This window comes from Eretmochelys imbricata, chromosome 1, assembly GCF_965152235.1.
Source record: "Eretmochelys imbricata isolate rEreImb1 chromosome 1, rEreImb1.hap1, whole genome shotgun sequence".
Classification (NCBI taxonomy): Eukaryota; Metazoa; Chordata; order Testudines; family Cheloniidae; genus Eretmochelys; species Eretmochelys imbricata.
In genome coordinates this window covers 2,440,556-2,453,830 of record NC_135572.1, presented here as the reverse complement: position 1 = coordinate 2,453,830, position 13,275 = coordinate 2,440,556, and the positions used below count along the sequence as shown (strand labels likewise).

The window sequence follows — 13,275 nt, the reverse complement described above, 5'->3', positions numbered from 1 at the left end:
CTGCTGGAACTAACAAAGACTGAAGCAGGGGGAAGGATTGGGCCCAGACTAGGAATGAGTCTAATCTATAAAAGACGTTTATTGGAACATCTTTGAGAATGAGCTATTACATATAACCAGTTTCTTAATGGATTAAGCTTAACCTTACATGTTTGTTTTATTTTGCGTAGTGACTTACTTTGTTCTGTATGTAATCTGTTCTGATCACTTAAATCCTACTTTTTATACTTCATAAAATCACTTTTGTTTATTAATAAACCCAGTGTAAGAAATTGTAACCTTTACATACCTCTGTTTACTTCCAGAAAGAGGGCAAATAATATGAACTCACACTGAATACAATGTTATACGGTGTGAGATGAATTTATCTGGGGTTCAGGCTCCCAGAAAGGCTGTATACTGAGTGCTGGGGCAAGTCCCTTTGAACTGAGAAGCCCCATGGCTGAGTGAATCTCGGTACCTGTGTTCTGCAGCGGGGAGTGGACCTAACTCTGGTTCTGTGCTGGATGAGACCTGGAGGGTCTGGCTCAAGAAGAAGACAGAAGTGAGGGTGCCCATTCTGGCAGAGGGGTCATTCTCAGTGGTATCCCAACACATCCAGTGACAGTCTCCAGATGGTCTCTGTGACCAAACCCATCATAGTATTGACAAAAGAGTGCTCCTTGTTTACCCTCTCATCAATGATTCCCTCAAGGTCCTAGAGTGATGTTCTTTGACAGGATTCATCTTTCCCCAGGTCATCTTTCCCCAGCTCACTGAACGTATATTTACTACTTTTTTTTTTTTGCTTTGCATATTTCCTGACAAAGGTCGGTATTAGGACATACACACAGAATAGAGTCAGCCAGTGAATTTCCACATCAATTGCCTGATGCTAAGAGAACCTGCTCCCAGAAGCCTCGAGCAAATTCAGACATGTCAAGTGAGACCAACATCAGGCTCACTGCATTCATTCATAACAACCCTAGTAATTCATAATAATTCAGCACCATACCAGCCGAAGCCATGCCCCTCAACTCTACTGGGCATGCTTCAAAAACACGAGGATAAAAGGGAGCAGCTCAGCTTAATTTGGGGCTGATTGCCAGGGTGGAAGGACATAGGCCAGTGGCTCCAGCCAAGGCTCAAGCGAAGCTTGAGACTGGGGGAATCAGAGACACATCAACCCAGGCAGATGCTAAGACAATCACAGAGGCCTCGCAGAGTTGCCAGAAACAGCCCAAACTGGAGAGCACAGATCCACCCTGGACGCCCAGACAACAGCAGCAGGAACTGCAGCAGGAAGCAGCCCAGGGGGATGAGATAGTGGCTTAGTAAGAGAACTGGACTTTTGAGTCAGTGTGTTTCAGCCAGAACTCCCCCACTGACTCGCCGGCATACGCTCCAGCCACTACCAGGGCCCTGGGCTGGGGTCCAATGGAGAAGGAGGGCCGAGACTCCCCTGCCCAGGCTGCCAACCCTGTTTTTTTTACATGGTGGCCCCCTGCCTGACTGGCACCACTGTGCCACAAAGCTTTACCGCCCTTCTAATGGGGGCAAATTTACTGACTGTGGCCACTAAACCGTACTGCCCTGCTAAGAGGGGCAAATCTATAGACTTTGGTCACTAGTCCTTATAGCTGTGCTGACAGGGGAGAATTTACTGACTGTGGCCACTAGTCCTCATTTCCCTAGTGACTGCTTCCAATTTACCGATGGTAGCCACTGGGCCCTACAGCCCTGCTTACAGGGGTGAATATATAGACTGTAGCCATGAGGCCTTACTGCGTGTTGACCTGGGCAAATCTATTGCCTCTGGCCATTGGGACACGCTACCCAGGTATTAAGGGCAAACCCAGTGACTTTAATCTATGGAGTGCGGCCATTGGGCTGCATTGCCCAGCTATGAAGGGTAAGTACAATGACTTTGACCATTAGGCCTTATTACCCAGCTAATAAGGATGAGTATATTGACTCGGGCCTGTGGGCAAGACTCAGACATGGGTTACATATACCCCCAACCACTATATCCTGAGAGAGATGGGGCGCACTCACCCCGTTCTGGAGGGGGTGTTCCCCAACCCTGTCATACGTGGAGGTGAATGTGGGCAGCGGCTCAGGCCTGAGGAGAGGCCTAAACCCAGCAGATTGGAGGAGGGTATGGTTCTCCCCTCGATCGCCTTTGCGTGCTAATGACCTGAAATTAGCGGATACCACCATGGATTTGGATAGTCTTGAAATGGCTCCGAGAAAGCCAGTAGCAGTAAGCTGCACAGCAAGAACAGCAATACAAACAGCCACAGGTGTCTGCCCATCAACAGGCCGTGATGTGGGAGTCGGCTACTCAGCAGCAGGTGCTCGTCCAACAAATAGCAGCATTCCACCAGCCAGCAGGGCCTTTGGTTAATTCTCTACAGGACCTCAACCCAGGATATTTACTGCCTGTCCTCCCGCTAAGACTCATGGAGGCAGGGCACAGAGATGTTCCCGAAGCCTTTCTTCTGACATTTGAATGGGTGGCCACTGCTGCCCGATAGCCAGTGGGATAGTGGGCCACGCTTCTAGCCCCTTACTTACATAAAGAGGGCCTTGGGCACACGGCCTCCGCATTAGTCAGGGGCTAACATTCCTTCAGTCAATTAACGGTGTGTGTGACTCTGTGTGCCCCAAAGAAATATTGTGGCACCCCCCATATTTAAGATGGTGATTTGATTATGATTCATTTTTTACAAAGTATATTATGTAATATATCAATGGAACTAGTATGATTTGCTGAATATCATGACCTATGTGTATGCATGTATCATTTTTGTATCTAAAGTTATGAACATTTAGCTTATGTACCAGTATTTCAGATGTGTTTTCTCCTGGGTAACATCCACAAGGTAATTTACATCCAGTCTAATCTGCACATTGTGGATGAACCATTCAAGGTTATGGCCCATTAAGAAACAAAATAGGCCAAAGATGATCCCCATCTGATGGACGTTCCTGTGAACATTCTAGCCAGGATGTGAGTAACGTCCCCTGCTATGAATTATCAAAGAATACAAGGGTATGTGACCAGTTCACCTTGTGTCTGTACTTTTCCACTAACTGTGCTGAGGGCTTTTGCTTGGAAAAATGTGGTTCCCTTCACATGATAAACGCTATGACAAGTGGAAGAGACGTCATCACTTGGTCTCACTCCCCCTACATGTCAACACCTTTAAACACCAAAGGAACAAAGGACTGAACTGATTGTGCCTTCCCACAGCCTCACAATGTGAGAGGGGGGCACAGATTGACATACAAGAGGGCTCAGTGGTTGGTTGCACCCTGGGGAAGTCTGTCACACCCACCAATGACTAAATCCTTCTAGACCATTTCCCTCTTATCATGCGCTCAATTACTGACAGAGAGACCGTGATTATGACAGGGAAGTCAGGACTCTTTGGTTCTGTCTGTCATTCTCTCAGTGACCTTGGCCAAGTCATGTGTCCCTTTGCCTCTGTTTTCCTATCTGCATATAGGGGATATGTTCATGGTGACTTTCCTTTCCGAAGAGTTCTGAAGATCCTTAAGTGAAAGGTGCTGCACAACATGATGACAGTGACTGATGAGAATTACTGATCTCTGATCACTTAGCATAAGGCCCGTGTGCCTGCAGATTTATGGGATATCAGACCCTATGGAGACATAGACCTTGTCCCTCGTTTTCTTACTAATCTACTATAATTGTTCAATATACACAAATACACAGAGCAGATGTTTCCTCTCTGACTCAGCACAGAGCCCAAGAGCTCTCATCTCCCTTTGGGAAGGGCCCTTATTTACTGTTTATACAGAAGTGCAGTCATGGAAAGAGAGAGATTGGTAAGAGTATCTCTGGTCTCTGGCCTGTTTTCATTCAGAAGCCACTTCTCCCCTAGAGGCTGAGCGAATCTCCCTGGGATTTCACAGAGCCATATTATAAACAGTGCAGATGCCTGTGTCTTCTCTTCTTGTCTGATGTTGTTGCAGATCCTGGGGTGAGAAAGGTGTGGGACACGACTACCTGAGGGGGATTCCCAGGAAAGACACTTCCATCTCAGGATCCACAGGTACTGCATCTCTTGACGAGGAGCTCACCAGCTCGACAAACCTAATGTAATGTGTGTGTGGAGGGATGGAGTGTTAGTCTGTGGTCCTTTCTGCTGTGCACACCCATGAAACATCTCAAAGATCTTGCTAAGGGTGATGAATTTCCTCCAGTACCACGGGACAAAATATCACTTTTTGCTGTGGCTCCCCAGCTGGTTGATGGCCTCTGGTCCAAGGCAGCTGCAGAGTGGATCCTTCAGGATGATAGGTGTTAGTAGATGTATAAGACAAGCTGAAATTCTGAGGCCATGGGCCATAGTTTACTCAGACCCCACTGAGACAAAACTGACCTTGGAGTAAGAACTGACTAAAGACCTCATGATCCCGCCATGTGTGAATGCAAAGACACTGTCACTGCCTCCTCTTGCATCTCAGGGCCCTGGCTGTTGATGAGGGAGAGGGTCTGTTAGCTGATTTTTATCTGCTGGAAAGTGCTAGGGCTCCTCACCGAAGAATAATAACAATTTTTCAACATGTCCCAGACATGTTCTAGAATGCTACAACTTCTACAATGTTAGAAGTCTAAATAATAAAATGGGTGAACGAGAGTGCCTCATATTAAATGAGGATATTGATATCATAGTCATCACAGAACCTGAGTGGAATGAAGATAATCATTGGGATACAGTAATACCAGGTTACAAAATATATCAAAAGGAGAGAAGAGGTCATGCTGGTCGGGGAGTGAGATTACATGTGAAGAAAAACATAGAATCAAATGAAGTAAAAATCATAAATGAATCAAACTGTATCATAGAATTTATATGGATGGAAATTCCATGCTCTAATTATAAGAATATGGGGGTAGGCATATATTACTGACCACCTGATCAGGATGGTGATAGTAAAGGTGAAATGCTGAGGGATATTAGAGAGGATATTGAAATTTAAAAAAAAATCAATAATAATGGGGATTTCAATTATCCGCATATTGACTGGGTTCATCTCACCTCAGTAGGGGATGCAGTTGACACCATAAATGACAGCTTCTGTAACAGATGACTGGGGGATATTATATTTGATGCCAATTTTTCAAAAAGGGCTCCAGAGGTGATCCGGGCAATTACAGGCCTGTAAGCCTGACTTCAGTAGCGAGCAAACTGGTTGAAACTATAATAAAGAAGAATATTGTCAGACATATAGAGGAACATTATTTGTTGAGGAAGATACAACACGGTTTTGGGAAAGGGAAATCATGCTTACCAATCAAGTAGAATTCTTTGAGGTGTGCAACAAACATGTGGACCAATGGGATCCAGTGGATATAGTCTACTTAGATTTTCAGAAAGCCTTTGACAAGGTCCCTCACCAAAGGCTCTTAATATAGAATGATGGGATCTATATTAGCTGTTACCACTCAAGTAGGAGAGCTCGGAGTCATTGTGAATAGTTCTCTAAAAACATCTACTCAATTTGCAGAGGTAATCATAAAAGCAAACAGAATGCTGGGAATAATTAAGAATGGGATAGATAATAGGACTGAAAAAACCATCTTCCCTCTGTATAAATCCATGGTACGCCCACTTCTTGAATGCTGAGTGCAGATGTGATTGCTCCATCTCAAAAAAGTTGTATTGGAATTGGAAAAGGTTCGGTAAAGGACAAAAAAAAATGAATTGGGGTATGGAACGGATTCTGAATGAGGAGAGATTAATAAGACTGGGACTTTTCAGCTTGGAAAAGTGATGGCTAAGGGGAGATGTGATTGAGGTCCATAAAATGATGACTGGTGTAGAGAATGTAGATATGGAAGTGTTGTTTACTCCTTCTCATAACACAAGAACTAGGGGTCACCACATGAAAATAATAAGCAGTGGGTTTAAAACAAATAAAAGAAAGTATTTATTCACAGAACGCACAGTCAGCTTGTGGACCTTCTTGCCAGAGGATGTTGTGAAGGCCAAGACCATAACAGCGTTCAAAAAGAACTCGTTAATTTCATGGAGGATAGGTCCATCAAAGGCTATTAGCCCGGATGGGCTGAGAGGGTAACGCTCGCCTCTGTTTGCCAGAGGCTGGGAATGGGGGACAGGGGATGAATCACTTGGAGATTGCCTGTTCTGTTCATTCCCTCTGGGATACCTGGCACTGGCCACTGTCAGAAGTCAGGATACAGGGCTAGATGGACCTTTGGTCTGATCCTGTATGGCCATTCTTATGACTTATGTTCCCTTATTCATGTGTTGTGAGAAAGAGTAAATATAAATGCCTGATCTACATTCTTCATTGATAGATTCATAGGGTTTAAAGTCAAAGGGGACCATTAGATCATCCAGTCTGACCTCCTGTATAACACAGACCATTACATTTTACCCAATTACCCTTGTATTAAGCTCCTTGACTTGTGTTTGCCTAAGGCCTGGTCTAAACTAGGAGTTGACATCACAGAATCATAGAGCCACGAGGTGAGAAGGGACCTCAAGGGTCAGCTAGCCTGATTCCCTGCCAAGAGTCAGGACTTGTTGTATCTAACCAGGTGGCTATCCACCCTCCTTTGGAAAACCTCCAGTGAAAGAGCTTTCATTATTTTCTGAGGCACCCCTTCCATTGTCCTACTGTGCTTAAAGTTAGGAGTTTTGACCTGAGAGTTAATCTAAATCTGCTCTGTTGTAGTTTGAACCCATTGCCTCTTGTCATGTGCTCTGTATTTGAGGAGCATTATCATGTCCCCTCTTAACCTCCTTTTCTCCAAAGTAAACCGAACCAGTTCCTTTGGCCTTTGTTGATATGACTTGCATTCCATCCTTTTGATCATCTTTTTTCACTCTCCTCTGGATCGTCTCCACTTTCTCTACATTTTTCTATTAGTAGTGAAGAAAATTGGACACGGTGTTCCTTCTGAGACATAGCCAGCACCGAGTAGACTGGTAGTATCACACTCCCATCACTTGCTCCCTATGCCTCTGCTAATACAACAAACCATAGAATCATAGAATCATAGAATATCAGGGTTGGAAGGGACCTCAGGAGGTCATCTAGTCCAACCCCCTGCTCAAAGCAGGACCAATCCCCAAGTAAATCAACCCAGCCAGGGCTTTGTCAAGCCTGACCTTAAAAACCTCAAAGGAAGGAGATTCTACCACCTCCCTAGGCAACGCATTCCAGTGAACGCATTCACCACCCTCCGAATGAAAACGTTTTTCCTAATATCCAACCTTAACCTCCCCCACTTCAACTTGAGACCATTACGCCTCATTCTGTCATCTGCTACCACTGAGACAGACTAGATCCATCCTCTTTGGAACCCCCTTCAGGTAGTTGAAAGCAGCTATCAAATCCCCCCTCATTCTTCTCTTCTGCAGACTAAACAATCCCAGTTCCCTCGGCCTCTCCTCAGAAGTCATGTGTTCCAGTCCCCTCATCATTTTTGTTGCCCTCCACTGGGTGCTTTCCAATTTTTCTCACATCCTTATTGTAGTGTGGGGACCAATACTGGACACCGTACTCCAGATGAGGCCTCACCAATGTTGAATAGAGGGAAATGATCACGTCTTATGATCTGCTGGCAATGCCCCTTCTTATAGAGTCCAAAATGTCATTGGCCTTCTTGGCAACAAGGGCACACTCTTGACTCATATCCAGCTTCTCGTCCACTGTCAGCCCTAGGTTCTTTTCTGCAGAACTGCTGCCGAGCCATTCGGCCCCTAGTCTGTAGCATTGCATGGGATTCTTCCATCCTAAGTGCGGGACTCTGCACTTGTCCTTGTTGAACCTGATCAGATTTCTTTTGGCCCAATCCTCTAATTTCTCTAGGTCCCTCTGTATCCTATCCCTACCCTCCAGCGTATCTACCTCTCCTCCCAGTTTGGTGTCAAACATTGCATTTGCCCTTTTTTTTTTGGCAACAGTAAATACATCCACACCCTTGAGAGATGTAACTGTGTCATCCTCACCCTGGAGTAGACAGCATCAATCTTGCTACCACCTCTAGGGGAGGTGGATTACCTACACTGGTGGGTGAACCACTGTCATCAGTGTAATTACTGTCTGCACTGAAGTGTTATGGCCAGGCTGCTGTAGCTGCTTAAGTGGTTCTGGAGATATGGGTAGTTGGAAAATTTACCACTTCCCTTTGCGGTTTGTTCCAATTGTTAATCATTCTTAGTGCTAAACATTTGGCCCCTGTTAGGGAGCTTATTCTTTCACCCACTTACTTCCCTGGTCCTTCTCGCATGAACAGAGAGCAACAATACCCAAAGTCCAAAGGTGCAAACAATTCGATGTTTATTGGGGTGAACTTCCAGCAAGCATGATTCCAGTTTCCTTCCTTAGTATCCCCCTTCCCAGCTCTGACACCACAGAGCCATACACCTGTGTCCATGTTCCCATTCCTGCCCTTAGCAAAACATTATTCCAATTTCCTTACCCCCAATCCCTTTTCCCATTTCCCCCTTTAGCAAAATATGATTGCAATTTCCTTACCCCCATTCCCTGTTCCCATCTCCCACACCCACCCCCACCTCCCCCCACACCCACTCACTTCCTCATTGACTACAGATCATATAGTAAAACTTGAATTCTGCTTAGCTATACCTTAACCAATCATTTTCCTGAAATTTAACTAACCAATCCTAACATATTGTAACATGATTATGTACCCAATTATATCCCACCACCTTAATTAGTTTACACCCAGCAAAATTAATTATACAGCAGACAGGAACAATCCCAGAACCAGACAGAGATTATACAGACAAACAACAGCAAAGTGCGAACTATAATGACAAAACAATACAGAAGTGAGGATTTCACATCCCAGCTATTGATAAGTGAGTTCTTGCCAGACAGGATGCTATCAAACTAAGTTTTCTTTTACATTTTCTAGGCTCTTCCCTTTCTCTGGAGGTGATAGGCACTATCACGACAGGATTATATCCTAACAGCCGAATAGCACCTTATTTCAGTGTGACTAGTTTGGAATGTGAGGATGTGACCGGTCGCTTCCCAGCTTATGGCTGCCTCTGCTGCTTAGCCAAAGGCCTTAGCCTAAGAACAGAGCCTCAGACTGTCACAGTAAGAGAAGGCCCTTACAACAGCAGACAGTGATTTTGATTCTTCTTTTATACCTCTAGAACTAGCCAAGTGATAAGAATACCCCTAAATTCTTAAAATACAGGCGTTTGCAGACAGGCCTGAATATCTATAGTCTAACAGCCCCCAAACTGGAATTTCTCTGGCTTCACATTCCAGCCATTAGGCCTTGCACTGCCTTTCTCTGGAAGATTACACACACCATTGTGCAGAATGTTTTTTCACCAATGCCATGTAGTAATTTTCTATTTGCTCTCAGATCATTGATGAAAATATTGAATAGCTTCAGGCCTAGAACTAATCCCGGCAGAACACCAATCTGAGCACCCCCATTCGCTGGCAATGGCCCGTTGACATCTGCTTTCTGAGATCTGTCAGTTAGCCAGTGTTTAATCCATTTAAAGTATGTTTTACTGATATTGTAGAGTGTTCATTTTTTATCTGAAGGTTATCCCATGAAATGAAATGCCTCAGATACCCTTGATCAACTACACAAATACTCTCACTAAAGAATGAAATCGGGTTTGTTTGACAAAACCTGTTTACCAAAATGTTGTTGATTGACATTAATTATATTCCTCGACATTTTTGTAATGAATCACATACCAGCTTCTCCATTGTTTCCTCACCTTGTGAATTTTTTTAAACTTTTCCTTTTTTTTAATAGTTTACTGTTAACAGAGAACTGTCATTAGTTTTCTTTGGTGTTTTGCTCTGCTGCCACCTGACTGTGTACTTCTGGTTCCGAATGAGACATGTGGCTGATCTATCCCTTAGCAACTGCCTGATTGCTTACATCTGGTTCTGAATCGGATGTGTGGTTGATCTATCAGTTTCTAACTCTGGCGTTCGTAACTCTAAGGTTCGACTGTCAATGCTGTTTAACCCCCTTGTTGCTGGCACCCAGTGCCAGAGGAGAACAACAGCAGGGGGGGTTCATTACCCAGTGTGCTTCACTTAATAATTACAATGGGGTGGAGAAGCAGAAAAGTTTATTTGCAGCTGCAAACAAGGTACAGGGAGAATAGAATCTTAAATCCTGCACACCAGACCATGTCATTACACACACTTTTATATTCTTTAATGTTACTGCACTACACATTAGCCAATCAAAACTTTGCACAAATACTCTGCCTTCCTTATATGGGTTACAACAATGTTTATTTCCTGCAACCTTTAACAAGCATTCCTAGCAACTTAAACAACCAGCACATTCTGTCTGGCCTTGTAACTCTCTCCTATTACCTTTAACTTGGCGTCAGCAAACCTTACACTATAAGGCATTATCTGCGGCTGCAACATTGTTTTAAGAGCAAAAGAGCTTACTCCAACCAGCCAGGCCTGAATTGTATTAAGGGGGGTTGAGAAGAAGCCCTTAGGCCTTCAGCAGGGAGATTTCCTTGACCCTTATGGTCTTCTATCTCCTCAACTTAACTAGTGGCCATGCCCTGGGGTCTCCAATACCCTCCTTGACAGCTAATGGACTGGAAAGATTTTCATTGGCTCATTTGATATACTGCTTCTTTCCAACTGCAGAACAAAAGTATTTCTTGAACACATCCACTTTTTCTGTACAATTAACAAGTTTCCTTTCTACCTCTCGGAACGGGCGTAAACATTTTCTAGGAATTCTTTTCTTCTTAATACACTTAATAACTACCTTTTTTATTATCCTGAGCCTGCCAAGCATGGATTTTTCCAGTTTCGTTACTTAGTTTCCCCCTTCCCAGCTCTGACACAACAGAGCCTTACACCTGTGTCCCTGTTCCCATTCCTGCCCTTAACCAAACATGATTCCAATTGCCTTACCCCCATTCCCTGTTCCCATTTCCCCCACCCAAACCCCCACTCACCTCCTGATTGACTGCAGACTATATAGTAAAACTTGAGTTCTGCTTAGCTATACCTTAACCAATCATTTTCCTGCAATTTAACTAACCAATCCTAACATACTGTAACATGATTATGTAACCAATTATATCCCACCACCTTATTTAGTTTACACCCAGCAAAATTAATTATACAGCAGACAGAAACAATCACAGAACCAGACAGAGATTATACAGACAAACAATAGCAAAGTGAGAACTATAATGACAAAACAATACAGAAGTGAGGATTTCACATCCCAGCTATTGATACGTGAGTTCTTGCCAGACAGGATGCTATCAAACTAAGTTTCCTTTTACATTTTCAAAGCACTTCCCTTTCTCTGGAGGCGATAGGCACTATCAGGACAGGATTGTATCCTAACAGCCCAGTAGCACCTTATTTCAATATGACTAATTTGGAATGTGAGGAGGTTACCGGTCGCTTCCCAGCTTATGGCTGCCTCTGCTGCTTAGCCAAAGGCCTGAGCCTAAGCACAGGGCCCCAGAATGTCACAGTAAGAGAAGGCCCTTACACCGGCAGACAGTGATTTTGATTGTTTCTTTTATACCTCTAGAACTAGCCAAGTGATAAGAATACACCTAAATTCTTCGAGTACAGGACTTTACCAACAGGCCTGAATATCTATATCCTAACAGCCACTACTGCGAATGAGCAAGCAGTGATTGGGGAAGTCCAGACAGCATGGACTCACTAGCTGGGCTTCCACTGAATTAAGGAACAATGACGGATAACCAGTATCTGCACACATGTTTCCTCCTCGTGCCTATTTAGGTTTCCCACATCATGGCGTGTAGGAATTATTGACCTATGGAGCACCATCAAGTATGGAATGGTGTTATTTGAGTCAGTTATTCAGAATTCATTTATTTGAATAAAGAAAATGTCATTTTCCAGTGTGTGAAAAGTGATCAATTTGATTCACCCATGAGAACAACCTCCAATTGTGCATGCATTGTCTCATAATGGCATTGTCTCTCCTTCCAGGCATTTCTCATGTGACCACCACCCTAGACTCTGCGCACATACAGCAAGTCGAGGCAATTTACAGTAGATGCAGGTGACACCGTTCTGCCTCAAAGTTGGAGACCTTCTCTCCTACTCCATGTCAGATTCCAACACAACCGACTTCTCCAACCCCTCCACCTTCATTCTGCTGGGCATTCCTGGCCTGGAGGCAGCCCACGTCTGGATCTCCATCCCCTTCTTTGTCATGTACACCGTCACCCTCTTGGGGAACTTCACCATCCTGTTTATCGTGAAGACAGAGCCGAGGCTCCATGTGCCCATGTTCTATTTCCTCTGCATGCTGGCTGTCACTGACCTGCTCCTGTCTACATCTACCATGCCCAAAATGCTGAGCATCTTCTGGTTCAATTCCAGGGAGATAGATTTTAGTTTGTGCCTCACCCAGCTCTACTTCATTCACTGCTGTATAACGATGGAGTCTGGAATCGTCGTGGCCATGGCTTTGGATCGTTACGTGGCCATCTGTGATCCGCTGAGACATTCCACCACTCTGACCAACCGCTTTGTGGCCAAGATCGGCCTGGCCGTGGTGCTGCGTGGCAGCATTCTTGCACTGCCCTATCCTTTCCTGGCAAGGCGATGGCCATACTGTAGAACCAACATCATCTCCCACACATACTGTGAGCACATAGCCGTGGTGAAGCTGGCCTGTGCTGACATACGCATCAGTAGTTACTACGGCCTCTCTGTGGCATTCTTGGTGATTGGTCTGGATGTGTCTTTTATCACTGTGTCCTATATCCAGATCCTCAGGGCCATCTTCAGCCTCCCCACAAAGGATGCCCGGCTCAAGACTTTTGGGACCTGTGGCTCCCACCTCGGTGTCATTTTAGCATTTTATATCCCAGCTCTCTTCTCCTTCCTCACACACAGGTTTGGTCACAATGTGCCCCCGCATTTCCACATTCTCATGGCCAACATGTACATTCTACTGCCCTCCATGCTAAACCCCATCATCTACGGGGTGAGGACCAAACAGATCCGGGACAGGCTGATCTGGCACGTTACTCATATTGAATAAAGTTTACTTCTGGTGCTCTGGCTCTCAGACCAAGCTCTGTGGAGATCCAATGGTTGACATGGTGCTGTGTTCTCTTTCCTGAATCAGTGACTATTGACATTAAATCCTTTCTTTACCTTACAGTGCTGTATCAACCTGACAGTCCGGGGAATCCATCGATGTAGAACTCACAGGGTTCCCACATTTCTTATTGCCTGTAACTG

The 13,275-nt window shown here is 44.6% G+C and overlaps 1 protein-coding gene across 1 annotated transcript; it reads left to right on the top strand.

Moving 5' to 3' along the window:
* The first annotated feature begins 12,076 nt into the window (after positions 1 to 12,076).
* LOC144277789 (olfactory receptor 52E8-like) lies at positions 12,077 to 13,072 on the top strand. Its single transcript, XM_077838785.1, has one exon. The coding sequence runs from the start codon at positions 12,077 to 12,079 to the stop codon at positions 13,070 to 13,072; it is 996 nt and encodes a 331-aa protein (XP_077694911.1).
* The last annotated feature ends 203 nt before the right edge of the window (positions 13,073 to 13,275 follow it).